Genomic DNA, 24,247 nt, shown 5'->3' with positions numbered 1-24,247 from the left:
TGCGCACTTTCACCAATAATGGCCTCCTTGACGGTGGAGTCCACAGGTAGGATGTTCTTCTCCACCAGCTCCATGGGGCCGGGGCGTTGAGAGATCTTTTCATTTAAGTCATCAGCCAATCGAGCTCTCTTCAGTTTCAGCTGGGTGGCCTGCAGAGAAGGCTCCGCCACAGTCTCTGCCAAACCACCAAAAACCAATGACAATCAGTGCATCAATCACTCAAACCCACACTTGTCCTCAAACACCACAACAATCACACAACGGTCAACTCAATCACATCAGTAAACAAGACAAGTATGGCTTCTGGCTGACCCTTCTGAACATTAATTCTTCTTGCTTTCATGGAATTAGGTTGTCCTGATTATCTCACTGCTTTATGCTGAACAAACTTATCTGCATAGTTTGGGAAAATTAATATTTTCATAATGTACCAAGTTCAGTTTCAGCACTCTCCAAACTACTGAATGTATGCCACTGCTGTTGAATCTTCAGAACCATGGCAAAATAAATAATATTTTACCGCAGTTGTGAATGTGAGTTTTACGTGTGTATTGAATCTGATTGAGGAAAAACACTGTGTACCACAAAATAATGGCAAGAAACATTTTGCAATTCCTTTTAGTGAATCAAAAACATACACCGCAACCAGTGTAGCCAGATTCCTGAAACAAAAGACAATTATAAACTGATTCTTTTAATGAATATTAAAAAATATATATTGTGTTACTGGTTTGAAACACTGTTCTTTATATATATATACTGTATAAGTATCAGAGAGAGAATTTATTTACAAGTAAAATCATAACTTATTCATAACATTTTGTAATGGACATATAACTGAAAAATACCCAAAATGAATCAGAAATTACTCAAATCAAAACTGAATCAATCATTGAAAATTTGTATTGATGCCTGGCTCTACTAAATAGCTACAGCTTTGTTTAGAAAATAATAGATTCAGCAAAAATGTTCCCAGCATGCAGATTAGCAGCCATTACATGTCTCGTGAATGGAGGATTACCTTGTAAAATGTGCATGCGGACCAACTCGGCCCTTTCTGGGCGGCTGCGTATTTTGTGCTTTAGGAAAGTTTCGGTCTACAGAGAGAAAGGATACAGAGTTTCAGAAAACGAAACCCCTCTGTAATTCAGGGATCATAAAGTAACCATTATAATAATCTCCTCTGTGCTTTGCAAATTACAAACACATTTACAGAAGGCTTAAGCTACTAAATCAACTGAAAGGTTTCACATGTGTCCCATTACTGAGAGCTGGGGACCCCTGAAGAGGTTTCATGGAGGATCAGAGACCCCAGATGGCTGAGGAAAGTGGAGGAGGACTGGGGCTCGGTGCCATGCTCTTACCCTGGCTCTCTCAAGGCTGCGGATCTGTTCGTGAAACGCCGCAGGGCTCTTCAGGGCTGTAAAGTCACACAGATACACACAAGAAGAGAATAAGTCTCATGAGGACACAAGGCCATCACCCACACACTTCAAACAGACACGGCTCTTTCATCTCCCCAGTCTTTCTAAGTGTTGCAGCGCCTAGTCTCATATATTACTCAGAAAGGAGATGGAGGGCCCACACAGAGATTAGCACACAGACTACACTGTGCCCTTCAGGTCAGACAGCTACCTCTTAATCCCAGCAGAATCTGTGCCTGATATTACACTGACTTATGAGACAGCATGGAGTGTAATCCCATCAATCGGCTCGGAGATGGCCAGAGAGAGAAAAAAAAATTATGTTCAGCATGAGTGTGAGAGATCTCACACACTGCTCAGTGACTTAGCTGAACGGAAAAGTGGTTATGATGAGCAATAACAGAATGAGCTGAGGTGAGCGTTTGCAAAAAATACCATGTGCATTGGTCAGCCATGCCCGGCTGAGAACTACGATGATGAGCGAGAATAAACAAGTGATTCAAAAGCAGATGTTGTGCAAAAAAACAAAACACAGCACCAACTGATTTCCTCTCTTAAACACAAAAGCAGGAAGGTTTGCTCACACGACTTAAAGCATGGTTTGTTTTGTGTAGGGACACTGTCAAAGATAATAATAATAATCACAATACAACATATGTAATAACATGTAATAAGGGCACAAGGCCATGTTACCATTCAAAAGTTTGGGGTCTGTAAAATGTGTTCTTGAAAGTCTCTTATGGTCACCCAGGCTGCGTTTATTTGGTCAAAAATACAGTAAAAACAGTAATATTGTAAAAAAGTATTTACATTTAAAAATAACTATTTTCTTTTTTGATATATTTTAAAATGTGATTTATTCCTGCAAATTAATCCAGCAAAGCTGAATTTTCATTATCATTTCTCCAGTCTTCAGTGTCACACGATCCTTCAGAAATCATTCTAATAAACTGATTTGAATCTGAAGTAACATTTCTTATTACTATCAATGCTGAAAACAGTTGTGTCACTACTATTTATGTGGAAACCATGACACATCAGGACACTTTATTGAATAGAAAGTTCATTATAGGCCTATATATATATATATATATATATAAATCTTGCTAAATGATTAATTTATGTCAAAAAGAAAATTTCACCAACCCTCAACTTTTGAACAGTAGTGCATTTTCAAAATTTGATCAGGAGTAACATGTCACTTTAAAATAATTGTAAGTAAATGTGAAAAGAAAATTCACATTTAAGGCACGATAAACTTCAAGAGAAATTGAAGAACGAACTGGTGTGATGTCATTTCAAACCAAGGGAGTTCGAAACAACTTGCCAAAGCAAACTTTCTGCGATAAAAGTGTTATGCTTTGCCTATTAAAAGTGTCCTTTTCAGTGTCATGAGTGCCTCTTACTTTCCACCCCCTCCCCTCCAGTCAGTATGTAACGCCCACTTTTCACAATCCAATTCATTCATGATGGATAAAATTAAGTCCACCATAAAAAAAAATTCTGATTATAAAGGAAAAATGGGCAGCAAATTGGCATTTCAGGGCATAAAACGTTCACATTTTAACATATTTAGTTCAACAAGTGATGTTTAATATTAGTTTTCATCAAAGGGTAAATATGAATCATCTTCTCCCTTCTATGCTGGTATACGCAGCAGTGTAAGATGGCAGGGGCTGTACTCACGTGGCATGATGCCCTGATCAACGAGCTGCTCGCGGGTGCGTCTATGCTGTAGCCTCAGCTGGAGAACTGTTGGAGAGAAGCAGAAGCAGTGTTATGTTCTTGACCCAACCTCTAGAACAGGCTTGTCAACACTACACACAGAATGGGACTTTTCCACCTGATTAGCACAACCACACACCAACATAGACAACAAAGGGAAATCGAACCTTTGCACAACCGAAATCACACACATTTCCTTTCTAGCATTACATAAGAGCAACCATTAAAAAAATAAAAAAACTAGACGTTCTTCCTGCTACCAAAACAACAGGCTCTTGAGCGACCCTTTTTTGAAGGGTGCTGCTTGGAAGACTTCCTGGGAAAATTCTCAAGACATTTTTCTTTGCCTTCTTGGCTGAGCCTCCCGGATTTACTTGGCTGATTATAAAAACAGCTCAAATTGGTCAGAAAGGCAACATGATAACGGCTGACATTAATCAGGAATCATGAGCACCATTAGCTGAGAATTTATAAATGTATGACGGCTGGTGGAACACAGCTGCACGTCACACGGGCCAATAGCGTGATATCATTTTAGCCAAAGATGAAACAATTCTTTGTTGTTGTTAATGTACAGTTCTTGTAGCTCAACATGGCACTAGCAACATCATGCACATACATTATGCATACTGATAAAATATTTACTTTAAGTCTGTCCGTGTCAAATGCACAAATGTACAAAATGATGTTCTGCATGTGAAAATGCAGGAACAGAGAGGTTAAGTCTGACTGAAAAATATATATTTTTTCACCCACTATGAGTCAGTTAACTGGTAACAAGGTCAGCTGAGGTCGAGCAAACGAAACTCTGGAGGGTGCTGAGGACACATAATTGGTAGTCTATCGTTTTCACTATGAATCTGCACTGTAACTTTTTGCATCACTTGTGACACCAAAGGGAACTGTATAAACAATGATTGTATTAATAGTTATAAATACTTTGTATGACTGAGAAAGTATGTTGCATTAAAAGAAATGACACACTTTGAGAGGAAGAAAGAATGTACCATGAAGGAGATAATAGTGGGGCCTTCTGCATTCCCGGTGCCCTGACTACACTTGGGGCACAAACAAAATCATCTAGGTCCCCTTGACTGCACAACATAACATTGCAGCTTTTTAGGTTGGGTTATTCCACATGATGAGCAAAAAACGTCTTACATCATCTTGATCTGAAAGAGTGTTGAGATCATACTGTCTTGAGTTTCAGATCCTTTCAAAGATTTCTGAGTTATGACAGTCAGAGTCTGTTCAAACATGGCAAACAAAGTGACTCAGTGGTTTGAAAAAGGGGTTTGTTTTCACTGAAAACATTGACAATATTATACAGTATATATCACTACCATTCAAAGGTTTGGGGTCAGTAAGATTTTGTTTTTCAAAAGAAATGAGTACTTTTACCAAACAGTTGATGGACCCTATTGACTTCCATAGAAGGAAAAAGGGTTACGCTTAATTTCGATAGTCCACTTTAGACATTCTACTAACTATAAGTAACTTTGCAAATACGTCAACTAACTCTCATTAGAGTATTAGTAAACTGTAGTAAACTGTAGTAGACTGTTAGGTTATGGTTAGGTGTGAGGATTAGGGTAAGTGGAATAAGTTGACTTGTAGTTGCCAAGTAACTATCTGTTGGGGGACCATCAGATTCACAATAAAGAGTTAGCAGAAATTAAGCAGACAGTCAACTAATACTGTAATGAGAGTTAGTTGTCATGTAATTGCAAAGTTACTTATAGTTAGTAGAATAACTAAAGTGGACTATCGAAATAATGTTAACGGCAAAACAAAATTATATGGAAGTCAATGGCGCCCATCAACTGTTTGGCGAGTTAATGAAGCCATTTTTTTTTTTAAGTGAACTATTCCTATAAGTTGATCAAAAGGGACTGTGCAAACATTTATCATTTTAAAAAAGATTTTAATTTCAAATAAACACAGTTCTTTTGAACTTTATATTAAAGCTACACTGTGTAGGAATTACTCCCATCTAGCGGTGAAATTGTAAATGACTACTAACTGAATATTACTTTCTAGCCCCTCCCATTTCGAGGGCGTTTTTTACACTCCAACGGTGGCCGTATTATTTCAAATCTACCGGCAGTCGCGAGTAATCTCCCCCCCGCATTCGTCACGGTGCCACTGAGTGTAAAAACGCGAAACGCAAAGCTTGAATTTCCAGGTATGTCCCTCTTTGGCTAATGTATTTTCAAGATGGAGGCGCAACATGGCTTCCGCCATTCGAGCAGCTCACCCGTATGTATTATAAAAATGGCAAATTCTACGTATACGAGAATACTTGATTAGTTGGTAGAATTATACATGAATGAGCACATATAATTTTTTAAAGAACAAAGTGTTTTTTGCTAAGAATCAACTTAAAAAATTACACAGTGTAGCTTTAATAAAAAAATCCTGAAAAACAAAGGTGTCACGGTTGCCACAGTAATATTAAGCAGCAAACAAGGATACTAATAATAAATGTCTCTTGGAAACCAAATCATCATATCAGAATGATTTCTTAAGGACCATGTGACACTAAAGACAGGATATAGCTGATACAGCTGCTGAATATTCAAAATTCAACAGACATTCAGACACACATCTTGGTTGTTGCATCACATCTAATGCTGTGTTTTGAGCATTATATGTTTTTAAGATGGAGTGTCACGTGAAAAATTATTAATCTCGAGACTCCTGCATTCCATTCAGGAAGTAACAAATACATCTTATGTAAACAACCATAACGGAATGCATCCAATCAGGCTCAGGTGAACGTGAAACCAGCCAAATTATACAGGACTTCCTTAAGACCTATTAGTCAACTGGTCGATTTCAAAAATAAGTAGCTTAATAGATCCCTATCGTGCCAATCTATGCCGGGTCTAATGCTTAGATGAAGATGCCATTATCTAGAACAATCTCTGACTTTCCTGTTATGCATCTGATGGGCACTCAACCTTGATTATCCACTGAGAAATTACATGAACAGCCAATCAATTCTAGCTTTCTTTTTTTCAAACGCTATCATGCAAATTTCCATTAGACCTAAGCTTAATAAACAAAGCATCATGAAGACAGTAAAATCTATTCAAAATAAGCTAAACCTATATGCCCTCAGCAACAGGATGACAACCACCTCTCAGAGTCGAGCAGCAAGCCGCAGAACCTGATATGATGTTTCCTCTGCAGGTGTTGTGAGCCTCCAGTCCTAAGCAGGCCATGCCGTCCGCCCGTCCTGCCGTACGCTCAGAGAATCTCAGCGTGGGCTCCTGACAGCACCACAGCTTTGTGAAAAAAGCACAAGGACCTCGTTCTTCAGGACTCTCCATTCACTGTTAGTAACTCCAGCGAAACTGGGGCTCCCTCAGAAAAGACAACATCTCCGCTCCACTAGCAGCAAGGAGGGAGCAGAAAGACCAGACTAGGTTTAACCCCTCCCTGCCACTAAACGTTCATATCTAAATCATTCAAAAGTGCACCTCTCTTTTTAAAAAAGTTTTATAGAAGAACAATTAACTTTCTCTGTAAGGTCAAATGGATCATGAATGCTTTATTTTTAAGGTTTGAAAGCAGAAAAAAAAAAAAAAAAGACAGTAAGCATCTTGTTTGACAGACAACCAGATGATGAGTAACTGACACGGGCCATGCTCTGCCAAACTGGTTTACATTTCCACTCACCGTGACGGTGTGACCTCAGCATAGCTAGAGACCTAGAGGAGCAGCCCTCACAGAGCTGCGAGCCACCGCATGCACACAGCGCTGTCCTGTGACCTTTCACATGTCAATCAAATGTCTGCACTCCAACTAAGAGGCAAAGAAACGTCAGGATTCTGGAGGCTGCTTCTGTGCATGGAGGACTGAGGGTGACAGAATGGAAAAATAGCTTCTCTTTTTCAACAGGTACAGAAATATAACATTATCTAATCACCTGGAAATAGAGGCAAAACTAAACAGGATGTGCCGTGAATTGCCAAAATGAAATAGCGGAATTTATGCAGGATGTGATTACAACTGGGCAATGAATACCATTTCAGAACACGGGCAACTTTTAATCCTCACAATAAATTTACCAAAAATGGGCACATAAAAAAAACTGATGATGAACATTTAGCCAAGAGGGACATCTAAATCTAAATATCTTTTTGTTGGCCGACAAACAACTTAGTACATTTTCAGAAGCCTGCCATTTCCCAGTATCAGATGTGTCAAGATTAAACCAGGCTTCAGATACTGATTTGTCTGAGCTGTAGGTAAACTAATATCTTCAACGCCTGTTTTTTTAATTTTCACATTATTACTGATAAAAAGCAGTTTAAAAGTTTGGGTCTTTTTTTTATTCAGCATTCTTGCTGCATTAAATTGATCAAATATGACAGTAAAGCCATTTATAATGTTACAAATTAATATTTAATATACTCAAAAAATATAAAACAGCACAAACATTTTCAACTGTGATAAAAATCTGTTTCTTGAGCTTATTAGAATGATTTCTGAAATATGTTAAAAAATATTTTATATTAAAACAGATACTTTGAATTTAAATATTTTTGATTAAATCAGACTTATTTAAAAAATCTTACTGACCACAAACTTCTGAACAAGTGTATAAAAAAACGAAACAAAAACAAACAAATCAATTATTTTGTTTTATAAGTGAATTTAAGCATCACAACACAACACTATAAGGAACAGTCTGAAAATGTATATTTTGAGATTTGCGAAAGGATTACATTTAACAGTGATATTAAAGGGGTAATATGATGCTATTTCAAAAGGTCATTATTTTGATTATGTAACAGAACAGGTTAACATGCTTTATGTTAAAAAAACACATTATTTTTCAGAAAGGCCCACAGTAAATTATTCAGCTCCTCTATTCCCAGTCTGTCTGAAACACACTGACTTCTACAAAGCCCCTCCTTCAGAGTGATCTCAGAGTGATCTGATTGGCCAGCTGACCCAGCGCGTTGTGATTGGCTGAACACTTCAAGCTTGTGTCCAAAATTAAAGGCCCTTACCATAATCACAAGCTTTAGCTTCCGAACACACAGCGTCTCTGCGACATGACAACGCCTGAATTCACCAAAACCTAAACTTCTTTCTTTGTTCATGCCTTTGGACAGGCATTATGCTAACATTTCACATTGGGACATGGACGTTTGAGGAAGTAATACCATCGATCGAGGCGTTTTAGGCAGGTCTGGATCAGTGTTTGATAAAATAAATCGCTTTGTGTGAGACTATGAGCTTTGTAACTTCTATGCATGCACAAACATTAATCAAGAAAAGAAAACATTAAAAAGCATTATATGAAGCCTATAAATTATTAGCGTTTTTAAGATTTGAAACATTTATATGAGCGTTGACGACGGCATTTTAAAAATGAAAATGAGCATGCACAATGAAATATTCAATATCAGCCAATATTAAATATAGCTAATAACCGAAATGGTAATGCTATATTGTGCATCCCTAATTCATTTAAAAGACTCAATCTAACTATTTTTTCGCAGCAAGTTACTTACCATTTTTGCGCTCGTTGAGGGGGGGCAGCCTCTGGCCGGGGTGCAGGGTCAGTTCGCCCATCTCGTGGGTTACAGCCTCACTTTGTGGGCTGGGTGCTAACAAACCCCCAATCCCAGCATCCCCCTGGACTTCCATGTCTCCTCAGCGAGGAGTCAAGGGTCTCGCTGGGGATCAGCAGAAGATGGGGTCACAGGAAGCTCCTCACTTCAGTTTCTGCCAAAGACAAATTTAGTATATATTCAGGAGAAGAAAACGTTGTGAGTTAGTGTGAACAGCTAAAAGTTACTAAAGGAACTTGGTCCAAGGTTTGCAGGCTGTGTATTAGAAACACTTGAAAACATAATTGAAATGGAGCTTTTGGGAATGATGTAATAGGTCAAGGATGTGGTACGGTCTGTAATATCACTTTAGCCATACGGAACAACCAAAAATACAGAGGATGTGTTGAATCTACGGCATATACAGTGGCTGCTGTTGAACATCCATCAAAGTGCTAACAAATAATAAAAACGAGCCTCTCCACAGACGGTTGAATGAATGGACGTTGTGTTTGCTAGCCTATCATTACTTCAGCTTTACATCATCCCAGTGGTTTAGACGTGAAACCAATAAAAACATAAACACAGCGCTCACCATGGTGCTGTAAAATGCCAGAATACACTGAGACCACATCAGCACAAACCACAATCATTCATTCCCATGAAACATCCGACATTCAAAATCATCAGTCACATGGGAATTTACAGGCTCATTTTACTGCTGCTAATTTAACAAACACTAATTTCAGTGGCAGATTAATTCAGCAACTGATCTCAAACATAACATGGAGGGATATTTCCACACAAGGGAACAGTGATGGGTTTTGTTTTGTTTAGCTAACAAACTCTATTTTGCCAATGAGGGATTTGGTTCTCTTGCTGGCATCTGTAATAAAATAGATTTTTTTTTAAAAAAAAAAAACCCGATTCAGCTTCCAAAAAAACATCCCCAACCTGTACTTTTTCTCTTCCTGTGGTTTTCTAAATTCAACCCCAATCAAAAAAAAAAAATTGAATAAATAATAATTGTCCCTTTCAGCTGCCTGTAAGATCTGATCCAGCTTTTCAAAGGGAAAGGCAGGTTTTTAAATAGGAATTCCAGCTGTTTTTACTGCGTTATCAATGACTCAGGCCATTTACACAAAAATGTATTGAGTAAAACATTGTGGGACATGTGGTCACTGAACTAATAAAGATTCAAATGCATGTTTGAACATGGAGACGGATAGTATTGGAAGAAAACAGCATGGCCTGATATAACCTCTCTAAAGTAAAGAGAACGTTAGCATACTTGTTAACCAGTCCTCACATATTTTTGATTCTGCAATCGCTGACTACAACAACTCAACAGTCAACATTTTTTTCCATTATATTTCATTCCATGATTTGTCATTTGATTGTATAATAATCACAAAAGTGTCATAACAGTACTTCCTAAAGTTAGTGTGAAACATAAGTGATAAGAAACATGCATGAATGAGAAAGTAAAGTGTGGGACATGATGATGTTAAAGAGGGTTATTAAGCGCAACAAGCCGAGAAAAAGAATACACACAGAAACCCGCCGGTCAGCCTGCAGAGTTCTTCTCAGTCACGGCTTATTACGTTTAAATGGTCAAATACACACAAAGTATATTTGTATACCCTTTCTGTTAACCAAATAACAACAGAAACAAAGAGAAATCACTCACTGCTATTAATCGAATCACTTGTAAATTTAAATATTCAAATTCTGTAGTATTTTGTACCTGGATACCTATCTGAAAAGCACTGTAAATATATTTCTATCTTAGTCTTATTGTTTTTAATTTGCTACTTTGTTCGTATTTTTATTAACAAAATACATTTTTGCATTAGCAATTTTTTTTCCATATGAGAAAACAGGATGTTATCCATATGCATAAAAATAAAGTACACATCACCCTAAGTATACATAATGAGTAATGACCCAAACCGAGATAACAAACCAAGGATCTGAATATGACATAGGTCTACTACAAACAAACAAACACTCGCACACAAAAGCGTGCGGATACAATACTATCAGGCAACGCCTCAGTGTATTCTTACATAACACACCAGCAAATGCCATCTACTCATCCTCTTTATTTCTGAATTTCTTACACTCTCAACACTGTAACATCTTTTGGTGGAAAAAAGACAACACAATACACAAATTGATTATGTTTTGAAAGGCAGTGTGCCAACATTCAGCACACACTGTATGTGTAATGAAGTCTGCTATTACATTAGTCCTTGGTTGTCACTGTTGCTAGGATACAGCAGCCTCCCACACAAATAAACTTAAGCTGCTGAAGCTCTCTCTCTCTCTCTCTCTGGACAGGGTCAAATATAAACTTACATTGAAAAGCGTGTATTTGAAAATGTATGCATAAAAGATTAAGAAAAAACAATTGTAACACTTTTGACAAAGAAGGAAATGTTTCTATTTAACATATTTTAACGCAATTTGTTCAATCAAAATTTTTTAGATCAAACATGACATTATTTTAGCAGATGAGTCAATTATTGACAGACTAAATGGCTTATTTATTTAAAAACATTTATATATATATATATATATATATATATATATATATATATATATATATATATGTATATATGTATTGTATACATATAGGGGTGGGAGTTACAGCTTAAAATATCAACATTTTCAAACTTTCCATAATATTCAGTCAAAATTCTAATTCAAATGCAGTAAATTTTCAAATTGCAAGATTTAAAATGTTTAATTTTGCATATCGATATTCACAATGATGCTTAACAGTTATTAGAGTGAAATCATTGTAAATATATATTATATAAATTAGATGCACTCTTGATGACTTGGTAAAGAATATTAAGTCTTTTTAACTTGTCACATAATTTGAAATGATCTCTTAACTGGATGTTCATCTGTGATTGTCATACTAAATCTTTTTTTATGTGTGTATAAATAAATTGATAAATAAAAAAATATATATATACTGTATTTATGAGCAAATGATTTAATGTCACATGTGAATATTGCATATGATTTAGCTCAATTTGTGGCGTATCGACTGCCACGAGCAGCAGTGACCTGACGCAACACAGAGCAACAAGCTGAACTGTGAATTTCCCATGGCAAAATTTACCTCTACATTTTAAATTGTTGCTAAGAAAACAGGGACTATGTTTGTGTATATTAAAATAAAATAAAATATCAGTATATTCTTCAGTGGGCTAAAATTATTCTTCAGTAAAAAATATTTGAGTTATGGCACTGTACAAAAGCATGTCATCCACCATATACAACTGTGGATCCACTGCGTCAAAGAAAAACATCCAAACAGTCCACATCTGGCTTACACCACATTACATGTGGTAAAGAGATCTATGAGATACAAATTCATCTCTCCATTCTAAGGACAGTTACAATAACAATGTAAATCTTACATAAGAATAGAGCTAGGGGCTGTGCTGCTTCTGTGGTCTGCTGTTTCTGGCAAGCCACACTGATAAAGCTCATGGCTAAACCATTTCCCATACAAGCCTCAAACCACCACACACACACATCAAACTACACTGAATGGCAAACTATCTATCAAAATTAAATCAGGACAGTCAAAGGTAATTATCATGACTAAGGGTGTAGTAGTTCACCCAAAAGACCAGGATTACTGTTAGCTAAAACTAAAACATTGATAAAAAAAACCCATTTTCATTACCCCAGATTAAATTAAATATTAACTGAAATAATACTCAGCATATATATGCTGAGGCAACATTTCTCAATTTTGTTTAAAGGGATACTTTACCTCAGTAAAGATGAATGTGTATTTAAAACGGGTCATTTATGCAGTAGAAATGTGAAATTATTTTTGAATTTGGAGCCTTCTAGACTGAGAAAAGCCAGAAAATGTATTTGTGGCTCATGTGGATGAAAGACAACAACTCCCAGAATGCACTTGCTTCACTGCCCTACGAGGCCAATTAGCCCATGATTTACTCACCCTAAACCACAAGTCATTCTAGGTGTATATGACATTCTTTTTTCAGACAAATACAATCGGAGTTAGGCAATATAAAAAAAATTCCTGGCTCTTCCAAGCTTTATGAATGGCTGTTTCTGTTTTGAAGTCCATAAAAGTGCATCTACCCATCATAAAAGTGCTCCAGGGGGGTTAACAAATGCCTTCTGAATCGAAGTGATGAGTTTGTGTAAAAACTATCCATATTTAAAACTTTATAACGTAAAATAACTAGCTTCCGGCCAAACGGATTCCACTTAAGTCACAAGAACACAATCTGTCTCTTCAGAAGACTTAAATTATAAAATACTGGATTACTTTTACAATGTCTTTATGAAGCTAACTTTTTGAAGTTTGGACATTTTGGTAGCGTGTGCATATACTTTCAATGGATGGACAAAATGAAGAGAAAATATAAAAAATACCTTAATTTGCACTCCGGAAATTAACAAACGTCGGGGGTTTGAAACGACATGAGGCGGAGACTGATAGCCACCATTCAAAAATATAAACCAAAAAAACTGCCATCAAAAAACTGGCATTGCTAAATCTCAACATTTAATTCCAGGGATTACATTTGAGCTTAAAGTGGATTATATTTTACATGAATACCAGTGTAACAATGTCAGGAACACTGTTCAACACAACACTGTTAAAAACAACAATGAAATATATCATAGCCTGAGGATTTCTGACTTTCAATTGAACCAACATACTGATCAAACATCAATTGGCCACAAAGTGACTTTAATAACGAAACAAGTTCTTGTTTCATATCTGTTGCAATAAGCATTTTTCTAGTAAGGCAATAATAAAACTCTTGGTGTTCCTTAAGGAAGGTGTGCCCTCGAGCACTAGTTCCTCATTCAACCTATTAGCACATTAGCTTCTCCTTCACAGTGTCTCGAGTGGCTTTAATGTCAAGGATCTAAATCTGATTCTGCTGAGAAAGCATACTATGAGCCATGACTAAATACTCTGGAAAATATCAAACTCCAATTAAAAAGCAAACCCAGATGCTTGATCCTTTTCATGTGTCGTGCTGGAAACATAAGCAATGACTTCCATGTGTTCATCAAAGGAAAGTAACAAGGTGGGCTGGAACAGGATAAATGTTTAGTTTACTTCAGCCCAGCGCTTGTGCTCAACTTCCTCAAAGAGGGTTAATGGCAAACTTTAAGATGACTTATTTACAAATGGTCCATTAACCATCCACCTGTATGGAATCAATAAAACGTTTACAAAAAGTTTTGTCAATCAATCCTAGCTGTTTGTTGTAGATATGTATAAATCTACAATTTACATTCAGTTGTTACAGCGCACATTCCAAAGTCAAGTGAGGTCAAAAGACATGGTGTAAACCTTTACCATTGCGGTACTACTGCTAATTATTATATCACAAACTATTGAAAAAAATTCAAATACAAAATATAGCTGCAAGCAGCGATTACGGGCCCAAGCCGGTGGCACCGCCACCCTGGTGCCTTTAGTTACACTAAAGGCACCGGGCTGGCGCTGCCACCGGCTTGGGCCCTCCATCGCTGCTTGCAGCTATATTTATTTATATATATATATATATATATATATATATATATATATATATATATATAAAAAGCCGTCACCCCGTTGCCTTTCGGGTTCCTGTGCACGACGGGCAATAACGTAACCCCGCTTTGACTGTCGAGAAGAAGTCTGCTTTAGAGCTTGCATCAGTGTGAGTCTTTCTGCTCCCCTCCAAACACACACAGAAAAGGGGGGGGCTGTCTGTGTGTGTGCCCTCCCTCCCTCCCTCCCTCCCCACACACACACACACACACAGAGAATGGCAGGGGGAACTCTGTCAGAGAGAGACAAAACCACATTCAAACCAAAATATCTGACTTCCTGTTGGTCGGAGCTAATGACTGTAAATGAGAAAGTTGTCCGGATCGATAAGCACAATATACAGACCGAGTTTTGTGACTGTAGGTAAAAATAACCCACCCACTTTAGTCAAAAGTATCTTGAAAGTAACACACTTCCTGCTGCCAGTTGGTGGCGCTATAACTTTGACTCACAATAGTCACATCCATGTGATCGCCCTCTTACAACAAACACACTGCTGAAGTTTCATCAAGATCAATAAATGTATGAAGACGTTATAACACATTGTGTTTTTCTTTTCTCGCCATAACTTTGTTTCCTCGCCACGGCCAAACCGTTCGAGATATCAAAAATCCGTCCGCAATTTAGCGTCCTCAATGTCTTGACTTCATGCTGACCGAGTTTGGTGGCGATAGGATCATTTTTCTTGGATGAGTATATCAAATTCCAGGGGCATGCATTTTCATACAGCCCATAATAGCCGACTTCCTGTTGGACTGGCGTAAAACTTAGAGCACGAAAGTTGTTCGGCCCGATTAAATCTATATGTGTACCGAGTTTCATATTATTACATGCAAACGTGTTTGATATATGGACCAAGTTTTTCGGACCACGTTCAAGGGGGCGCTGTTGAGCTCCCCTGCCACGCCCGGGTACCAGCTTCAGCCCAGCCCTGATGGCCGCAGGTTCTGACCTGTGTGCAAAGTTTCAAGAGTTTTCGAGCACGTTAAGGGCCCCAAAAGTGCCCGAGAAGTCCCACACAGCAGAGAAAGGGTTAAAATAAAGCCCCCCTCCTCTCTCACACACACAGACACTGAGAGAGACTGGCACAATTCCCATCAAGTCACATTCAAACCAAAATATCTGACTTCCTGTTGGTCGGAGCTAATGACTGTAAATTAGAAAGTTGTCCGGCTCGGGGAGATAAATATAAATACCGATTTTTGTTACTGTAGGTAAAACTAATACCCCATTTTTGACTAAAGGTGGCGCTACTGAGCCCCTCCACCGCGCCCGTTTCTGAAACTTCACACATGCCTAGTACCTAATAAATCTGATATGCATGTTGAGTTTCATGCAATTTGAAGCATGTTAAGAGCCTCAAATGCACCCAAAAAGAATATAAAAGTTTAAAGCGTTGCCATGGCAACAGTATTTAAGATATCAATAATTCTTTCACATGTCTACATCTGCCGTGTGTTTACGTTATACACATAAAGTTTGAAGCAAATCGGGTAAAAATAAGAGGGTGAATTCAAAGCATTTTGAAAGTGACACACTTCCTGCTGCCAGTTGGTGGTGCTATAACTTTGACTCACAATAGTCACATCCATGTGATCGGCCTCTTACAACGAACACACTGCTGAAGTTTCATCAAGATCAGTTAATGTATGAGGATGTTATAACACACTTCCTGTTTCCAATATTCGCCATAAATTCGTTTCCTCGCCACGGCCAAACCGTTCGAGATATCAAAAATCCCCTGGCAATTTTTCATCCTCCATGTCTTGACTTCATGCACACCGAGTTTCGTGGTGATTGGTTGAATCGTCTAGGAGGAGTATTTTAAATTCCATTGCATGTGTTTTTTAAACTACGCCAAATAGCCGACTTCCTGTTGGGCTGGGGTAAAAAGTCAGAGCACGAAGGATATATGAACCGATGAGATCTATAAGTGTACCGAGTTTCATATTATTCCACGCAAGCGTGTTTGATTTATGGACCAAGTTTTCGGACCCCGTTCCAGGGGGCGCTGTCGAGCCCCCCTGCCACGCCCGGGTACCAGCTTCAGTCCGGCTCTAATGGCCGCGGGTTCTGACATTTGTGCAAAGTTTCAAGAGTTTTTGAGCACGTTAAGGCCCCCAAAAGTGCCCAAAAGGTAGTAATATAATAATAAATATAGCTGCAAGCAGCGATTACGGGCCCAAGCCGGTGGCACCGCCACCCCGGTGCCTTTAGTTGCACTAAAGGCACCGAGGTGGCGGTGCCACCGGCTTGGGCCCTCCATCGCTGCTTGCAGCTATATTTATTTATATATATATATATATAAAAAACCGCCACCCCGGTGCCTTTAGGGTTCCTGTGCACGACGGGCAATAACGTAACTCCGCTTTGACTGTCGAGAAGAAGTCTGCTTTAGAGCTTGCATCAGTGTGGGTTCTGCAAAAGTGCGCATCGAGGGCACATATCAACCACACAGTATGCGTGAACACCCTTCTGAAACCTAAAATGAAAAATTAGACACCCTACAGTCTCATGGACTTAACGGTAACGGACACATGAAATCAGCAGCCATTGTAAGTACACAAGACCAAAAATTCATATGAAGTGTGGTATATATATTCATTGAAATTACTGTACTTTAAAACACTTGTTTAAAAAAAAAACACATGTATACATAGTATAAAACACTAGATGGCACAATATACCTATTTTTAATAGAGTCTTTCTGCCCCCCTCCCCACACAGACACACACACAGGGGGGTCAGACAGACACACACACACACACACACACACACACAGAATGGCAGGGGGAACTCTGTCGGAGAGAGACAAAACCACATTCAAACCAAAATATCTGACTTCCTGTTGGTCGGAGCTAATGACTGTAAATGAGAAAGTTGTCCGGCTCGATAAGCACAATATACATACCGAGTTTTGTGACTGTAGGTAAAAATAACCCCCCACTTTAGTCAAAAGCATCTTGAAAGTAACACACTTCCTGCTGCCAGTTGGTGGCGCTATAACTTTGACTCACATTAGTTACATCCATGTGATCGGCCTCTTACAAAAAACAGACTACTGAAGTTTCATCAAGATCAGTTAATGTATGAAGACGTTATAACACATCGTGTTTCTCTTTTCTCGCCATAAATTCGTTTCCTCGCCACGGCCAAACCGTTCGAGATATCAAAAATCCGTCCGCAATTTAGCATCCCCCATGTCTTGACTTCATGTTGACTGAGTCTGGTGGCGATCGAAAGAATTTTCTAGGAGGAGTATATAAAATTCCAGGGGGATTCGTTTTTAAACAACCCATAATAGTTGTTATAAAACCAATAAACAACCCTTCCTGTTGGACTGGCGTAAAACTTAGAGCACGAAAGTTGTTCGGCCCGATTAAATCTATATGTGTACCGAGTTTCATATTATTACATGCAAACGTGTTTGATATATGGACCAAGCTTTTCGGACCACGTTCAAGGGGGCGCTGTTGAGCTCCCCTGCCACGCCCGGGTACCAGCTTCAGTCCGGCTCTAATGGCCGCAGGTTCTGACCTGGGTGCAAAGTTTCAAGAGTTTTCGAGCACGTTAAGGGCCCCAAAAGTGCCCGAGAAGTCCCACACAGCAGAGAAAGGGTTCAAATAAAGCCCCCCTCCTCTCTCACACACACAGACACTGAGAGAGACTGGCAAAATTCCCATCAAATCACATTCAAACCAAAATATCTGACTTCCTGTTGGTCGGAGCTAATGACTGTAAATTAGAAAGTTGTCCGGCTCGGGGAGATAAATATAAATACCGATTTTTGTTACTGTAGGTAAAACTAATACCCCATTTTTGACTAAAGGTGGCGCTACTGAGCCCCTCCACCGCGCCCGTTTCTGAAACTTCACACATGCCTAGTACCTAATAAATCTGATATGCATGTTGAGTTTCATGCAATTTGAAGCATGTTAAGAGCCTCAAATGCACCCAAAAAGAATATTAAAGTTTGATGCGTTGCCATGGCAACAGTATTTAAGATATCAATAATCCTTTCACAGGTCTACATCTGCCGTGTGTTTACATTATACAGATGAAGTTTGAAGCAAATCGGGTAAAAATAAGAGGGTGATTTCAAAGCATTTTGAAAGTGACACACTTCCTGCTGCCAGTTGGTGGCGCTATAACTTTGACTCACAATAGTCACATCCATGTGATCGGCCTCTTACAACAAACACACTGCTGAAGTTTCATCAAGATCAGTTAATGTATGAGGATGTTATAACACACTTCCTGTTTCCAATATTCGCCATAAATTCGTTTCCTCGCCACGGCCAAACCGTTCGAGATATCAAAAATCCCCTCGCAATTTATCATCCTCCATGTCTTGACTTCATGCACACCGAGTTTCGTGGTCATCCGATGAATTCTCTAGGACAAGTGTTTCAAATGCCAGAACATGCGTTTCCATACAGCCCATAATAACCGACTTCCTGTTAGACTGGCGTAAAACTTAGAGCACGAAAGTTGTTCGGCCCGATGAGATCTATATGTGTACCGAGTTTCATATTATTACATGCAAGCGTGTTTGAGATATGGACATGTTTTTGAATCCCATTCCAGGGGGCGCTGGCGAGCCCCCCTGCCACGCCCGGGTCCCAGCTTCAGTCGGGCCCTGATGGCCGCAGGTTCTGACATTTGTGCAAAGTTTCAAGAGTTTTTGAGCACGTTAAAGCCCCCATAAGTGCCCAAAAGGTAGTAATATAATAATAAATATATATATATATATATATATATATATATATATATATATATATATAAATAAATATAGCCGCAAGCAGCGATTACGGGCCCAAGCCTGTGGCACCGCCACCCCGGTGCCTTTAGTTGCACTAAAGGCACCAGGGTGGCGGTGCCACCGGCTTGGGCCCTCCATCGCTGCTTGCGGCTATATTTATTTATATATATATATATATATATATATATATATATATATATATATATATATAAAAAACCGCCACCCCGGTGCCTTAGATTTCCTGTGCACAACGGGCAATAACGTAACTCTGCTTTGACTGTCGAGAAGAAGTCTGCTTTAGAGCTTGCATCAGTGTGGGTTTTGCAAAAGTGCGCATTGAGGGCACATATAAGACATTTTTTTATATATATATATATATATTAGTGTTGTCAAAAGACCCGGTACTTCGGTACCATTTCGGTACTAAAAAAATGAAATGGTAACGGTACCAGCTTTTCTTAAGTACCGGTGTAAATTCATCATTTCATAAATTCGTTTCCTCGCCACGGCCAAAACGTTCGAGATATCAAAAATCCGTCCGCAATTTAGCATCCTATTCTAGCATGATTTACCTTGATTTACCATGTTATAGGATGATTTACCATGATATACCACATTCTAGAATGATTTACCAGGATTCTAGCATGATTTACCTTATTTACTATGATTTTCCATGTTTCTAGCTTTAATAACCATGATTTACCACGTTGCTAGTAATTATGTGAAGCATCAGAACAAATGAAGTGATAAACTGACAAAATATGATTGTGTTATAATAGTTATTGTTATATAAGGGATTTTTTTAGTGTCTAAATAAATGAATGCAAAAGCACATGTGAAAAGACTATTAATAAGTAGAATGTCCAGCAGAGGGCAGTAGAAGACCACTTATTGACTCACTTTCATTTTACAAGTCTTGATGTTTACCAGTATTTTGCACCAAAGCAAACCAGTTTTTGCATGTTAACTCCATTATGCATGCTTACACACATTACACGTCCATCATAATAACAAATATATAGCTTTAAGCATTTGTTTGTTAGCCAATGCTGAAAGCTGATAAAAAGATTACAAATATAATCCTGCTGCTCTCTCTAGTGGACAACAGTGTTATTACAGCCTCCATCTTACAGTTGAAGTGAATGAATGAATGGAAATTTGGTTTCTCACATATATTTTGGGAACGAGAGAGCGAAAAAATCTAAAACTCGGAGCTTAGATAGTGCTCGAGGTGCCCTGTGTAATGAGACCATCCCAGTGTTGGTGGGCGATTGGGGCCGGGAGTTATTCCCGTTCAAATGCAAACATTTTTTGGCTTATATCTCGCGAATGCCCAGGCCAAATCGCACCAAAATCGAATCGAAGCTAGGTGAGGACAGGCCCTTTCCAACAAGCTATTCCACAAGGATCGGGGTGGTCTGGTTCGGGAGTTACAGCCGATCAAAGGTCGGAGGTCTCGTGATTTTGCGATCGCTGGGGGGGGGGGCGTTCCCGAGCTCCGCGACAATATATTTCGATCAAGAGCCTGGAGAGGACCTTACCATCAAAATTTGAGCGCGCAACGACTTTCCGTTTTCGAGTTATGAGTGAATTTGTACTTGGGGGGGGGGGGGGCGTGGCCACCGTTATACTTTCGCTTTCAGGCTTCCCATTTCTCAGTGTGACACAATTGTCAATAGTAATACAACAATAGATGAATTTTGATCAAATGTCATTGTAAATGTTAAAATACTGATTTTATAAAGTCTAAATATGAATTATATAACAATATTAGGGAGTAGTATGATGAAGAGACAGCAGGGGGCAGTATAATACCACTTATTGGCTCTATCTTTTTAACAAATCCCTCACACCCCAAACACACTAACAGAGGGAGGGGGGGGGAGAAAATCCTCCACAAGTCCACATTCAAACAAAAATATCTGACTTCCTGTTGGTCGGAGCTAATGAGTGTAAATTAGAAAGTTGTCCGGATCGAAGAGAAGAATATACGTACCGAGTTTGGTTACTGTAGGTAAAACTAATACCCCATTTTTGACTAAAGGTGGCGCTACTGAGCCCCTTACCACGCCCGTTTCTGAAACTTCGCACAAGTGTACTAGGCAATAAATGTGATATGCATGTTGAGTTTCATGCAATTTGAAGCATGTTAAGAGCCTCAAATGCATCCAAAAAGAATATAAAAGTTTAAAGCGTTGCCATGGCGACAGTATTAAAGATATCAATAATCCTTTCACAGGTCTACATCTGTCGTGTGTTTACATTATACAGATGAAGTTTGAAGCAAATCGGGTAAAAATAAGAGGGTGAATTCAAACCATTTTGAAAGTGACACACTTCCTGCTGCCAGTTGGTGGCGCTATAACTTTGACTCACAATAGTCACATCCATGTGATCGGCCTCTTACAGCGAACACACTGCTGAAGTTTCATCAAGATCAGTTAATGTATGAGGATGTTATAACACACTTCCTGTTTCCAATATTCGCCATAAATTCGTTTCCTCGCCACGGCCAAACCGTTCGAGATATCAAAAATCCCCTCGCAAGTTTTCATCCTCAATGTCTTGACTTCATGCACACCGAGTTTTGTGGCGATTGGTTGAATCGTCTAGGAGGAGTATTTTAAATTCCATTGAATGCGTTTTTCTAACTACCCCAAATAGCCGACTTCCTGTTGGGCTGGGGTAAAAAGTCAGAGCACGAAGGATATATGAACCGGTGAGATCTATAAGTGTACCGAGTTTCATATTATTTCATGCAAGCGTGTTTGATTTATGGACCAAGTTTTCGGACCCCGTTCCAGGGGGCGCTGTCGAGCCCCCCTGCCACGCCCGGGTACCAGCTTCAGTCCGGCTCTAATGGCCGCAGGTTCTGACCCGTGTGCAAAGTTTCAAGAGTTTTTGAGTATGTTAAGGGCCCCAAAAGCCCCCAAACCCTTGAAGAACAATAATAATAAATAATAATCCTTTGGAAAACAATAGGGCCTTCGCCTTTTCAAGGCTTGGGCCCTAATAATAATCCTTTGGAAAACAATAGGGCCTTCGCCCTTTCAGGGCTTGGGCCCTAATAAATATAGCTGCAAGCAGCGATTACGGGCCCAAGCCGGTGGCACCGCCACCCTGGTGCCTTTAGTTACACTAAAGGCACCGGGCTGGCGCTGCCACCGGCTTGGGCCCTCCATCGCTGCTTGCAGCTATATTTATTTATATATATATATATATAAAAAGCCGCCACCCCGTTGCCTTTCGGGTTCCTGTGCACGACGGGCAATAACGTAACCCCGCTTTGACTGTCGAGAAGAAGTCTGCTTTAGAGCTTGCATCAGTGTGAGTCTTTCTGCTCCCCTCCAAACACACACAGAAAAGGGGGGGGGCTGTCTGTGTGTGTGCCCTCCCTTCCTCCCTCCCCACACACACACACACACACACACACACAGAGAATGGCAGGGGGAACTCTGTCAGAGAGAGACAAAACCACATTCAAACCAAAATATCTGACTTCCTGTTGGTCGGAGCTTATGACTGTAAATGAGAAAGTTGTCCGGATCGATAAGCACAATATAGAGACCGAGTTTTGTGACTGTAGGTAAAAATAACCCACCCACTTTAGTAAAAAGTATCTTGAAAGTAACACACTTCCTGCTGCCAGTTGGTGGCGCTATAACTTTGACTCACAATAGTCACATCCATGTGATCGCCCTCTTACAACAAACACACTGCTGAAGTTTCATCAAGATCAATAAATGTATGAAGACGTTATAACACATTGTGTTTTTCTTTTCTCGCCATAACTTCGTTTCCTCGCCACGGCCAAACCGTTCGAGATATCAAAAATCCGTCCGCAATTTAGCGTCCTCAATGTCTTGACTTCATGCTGACCGAGTTTGGTGGCGATAGGATAATTTTTCTTGGAGGAGTATGTCAAATTCCAGGGGCATGCATTTTCATACAGCCCATGATAGCCGACTTCCTGTTGGACTGGCGTAAAACTTAGAGCACGAAAGTTGTTCGGCCCGATTAAATCTATATGTGTACCGAGTTTCATATTATTACATGCAAACGTGTTTGATATATGGACCAAGTTTTTCGGACCACGTTCAAGGGGGCGCTGTTGAGCTCCCCTGCCACGCCCGGGTACCAGCTTCAGCCCAGCCCTGATGTCCGCAGGTTCTGACCTGTGTGCAAAGTTTCAAGAGTTTTCGAGCACGTTAAGGGCCCCAAAAGTGCCCGAGAAGTCCCACACAGCAGAGAAAGGGTTAAAATAAAGCCCCCCTCCTCTCTCACACACACAGACACTGAGAGAGACTGGCAAAATTCCCATCAAATCACATTCAAACCAAAATATCTGACTTCCTGTTGGTCGGAGCTAATGACTGTAAATTAGAAAGTTGTCCGGCTCGGGGAGATAAATATAAATACCGATTTTTGTTACTGTAGGTAAAACTAATACCCCATTTTTGACTAAAGGTGGCGCTACTGAGCCCCTTACCACGCCCGTTTCTGAAACTTCACACATGCCTAGTACCTAATAAATCTGATATGCATGTTGAGTTTCATGCAATTTGAAGCATGTTAAGAGCCTCAAATGCACCCAAAAAGAATATAAAAGTTTAAAGCGTTGCCATGGCAACAGTATTTAAGATATCAATAATTCTTTCACAGGTCTACATCTGCCGTGTGTTTACATTATACACATAAAGTTTGAAGCAAATCGGGTAAAAATAAGAGGGTGAATTCAAAGCATTTTGAAAGTGACACACTTCCTGCTGCCAGTTGGTGGCGCTATAACTTTGACTCACAATAGTCACATCCATGCGATCGGCCTCTTACAACGAACACACTGCTGAAGTTTCATCAAGATCAATTAATGTATGAGGATGTTATAACACACTTCCTGTTTCCAATATTCGCCATAAATTCGTTTCCTCGCCACGGCCAAACCGTTCGAGATATCAAAAATCCCCTCGCAATTTATCATCCTCCATGTCTTGACTTCATGCACACCGAGTTTCGTGGCGATTGTTTGAATCGTCTAGGAGGAGTATTTTAAATTCCATTGCATGTGTTTTTTAAACTACGCCAAATAGCCGACTTCCTGTTGGGCTGGGGTAAAAAGTCAGAGCACGAAGGATATATGAACCGATGAGAT

At 39.4% G+C, this 24,247-nt stretch overlaps 1 protein-coding gene across 2 annotated transcripts in view; it reads right to left on the bottom strand.

Annotated features, from left to right (window-relative positions):
- Positions 1-24,247, bottom strand: part of mrtfba (myocardin related transcription factor Ba) — a 49,032-nt gene that overhangs the window by 12,515 nt on the left and 12,270 nt on the right. Inside the window, exons 2-6 of one of the 2 annotated variants that reach the window (XM_079594544.1) lie at positions 8,681-8,894; positions 3,111-3,176; positions 1,365-1,420; positions 1,022-1,097; positions 8-175 (exon numbers count right to left, since the gene is read on the bottom strand). In XM_079594544.1, coding sequence (XP_079450670.1) covers positions 8-175; positions 1,022-1,097; positions 1,365-1,420; positions 3,111-3,176; positions 8,681-8,816 — 502 coding nt within the window. In that variant the 5' untranslated portion in view covers positions 8,817-8,894. Of the gene's footprint in view, positions 1-7; positions 176-1,021; positions 1,098-1,364; positions 1,421-3,110; positions 3,177-6,291; positions 6,506-8,680; positions 8,895-24,247 lie in introns of those variants that run through there. The other variant, XM_079594543.1, reaches the window with a different exon arrangement.

The sequence above is a fragment of the Phoxinus phoxinus genome, assembly GCF_949152265.1.
Source record: "Phoxinus phoxinus genome assembly, chromosome: 21".
Lineage (NCBI taxonomy): Eukaryota > Metazoa > Chordata > Actinopteri > Cypriniformes > Leuciscidae > Phoxinus > Phoxinus phoxinus.
The sequence above is the reverse complement of the archived record's forward strand: the minus strand, read 5'-3'. Positions and strand labels throughout refer to the sequence as shown.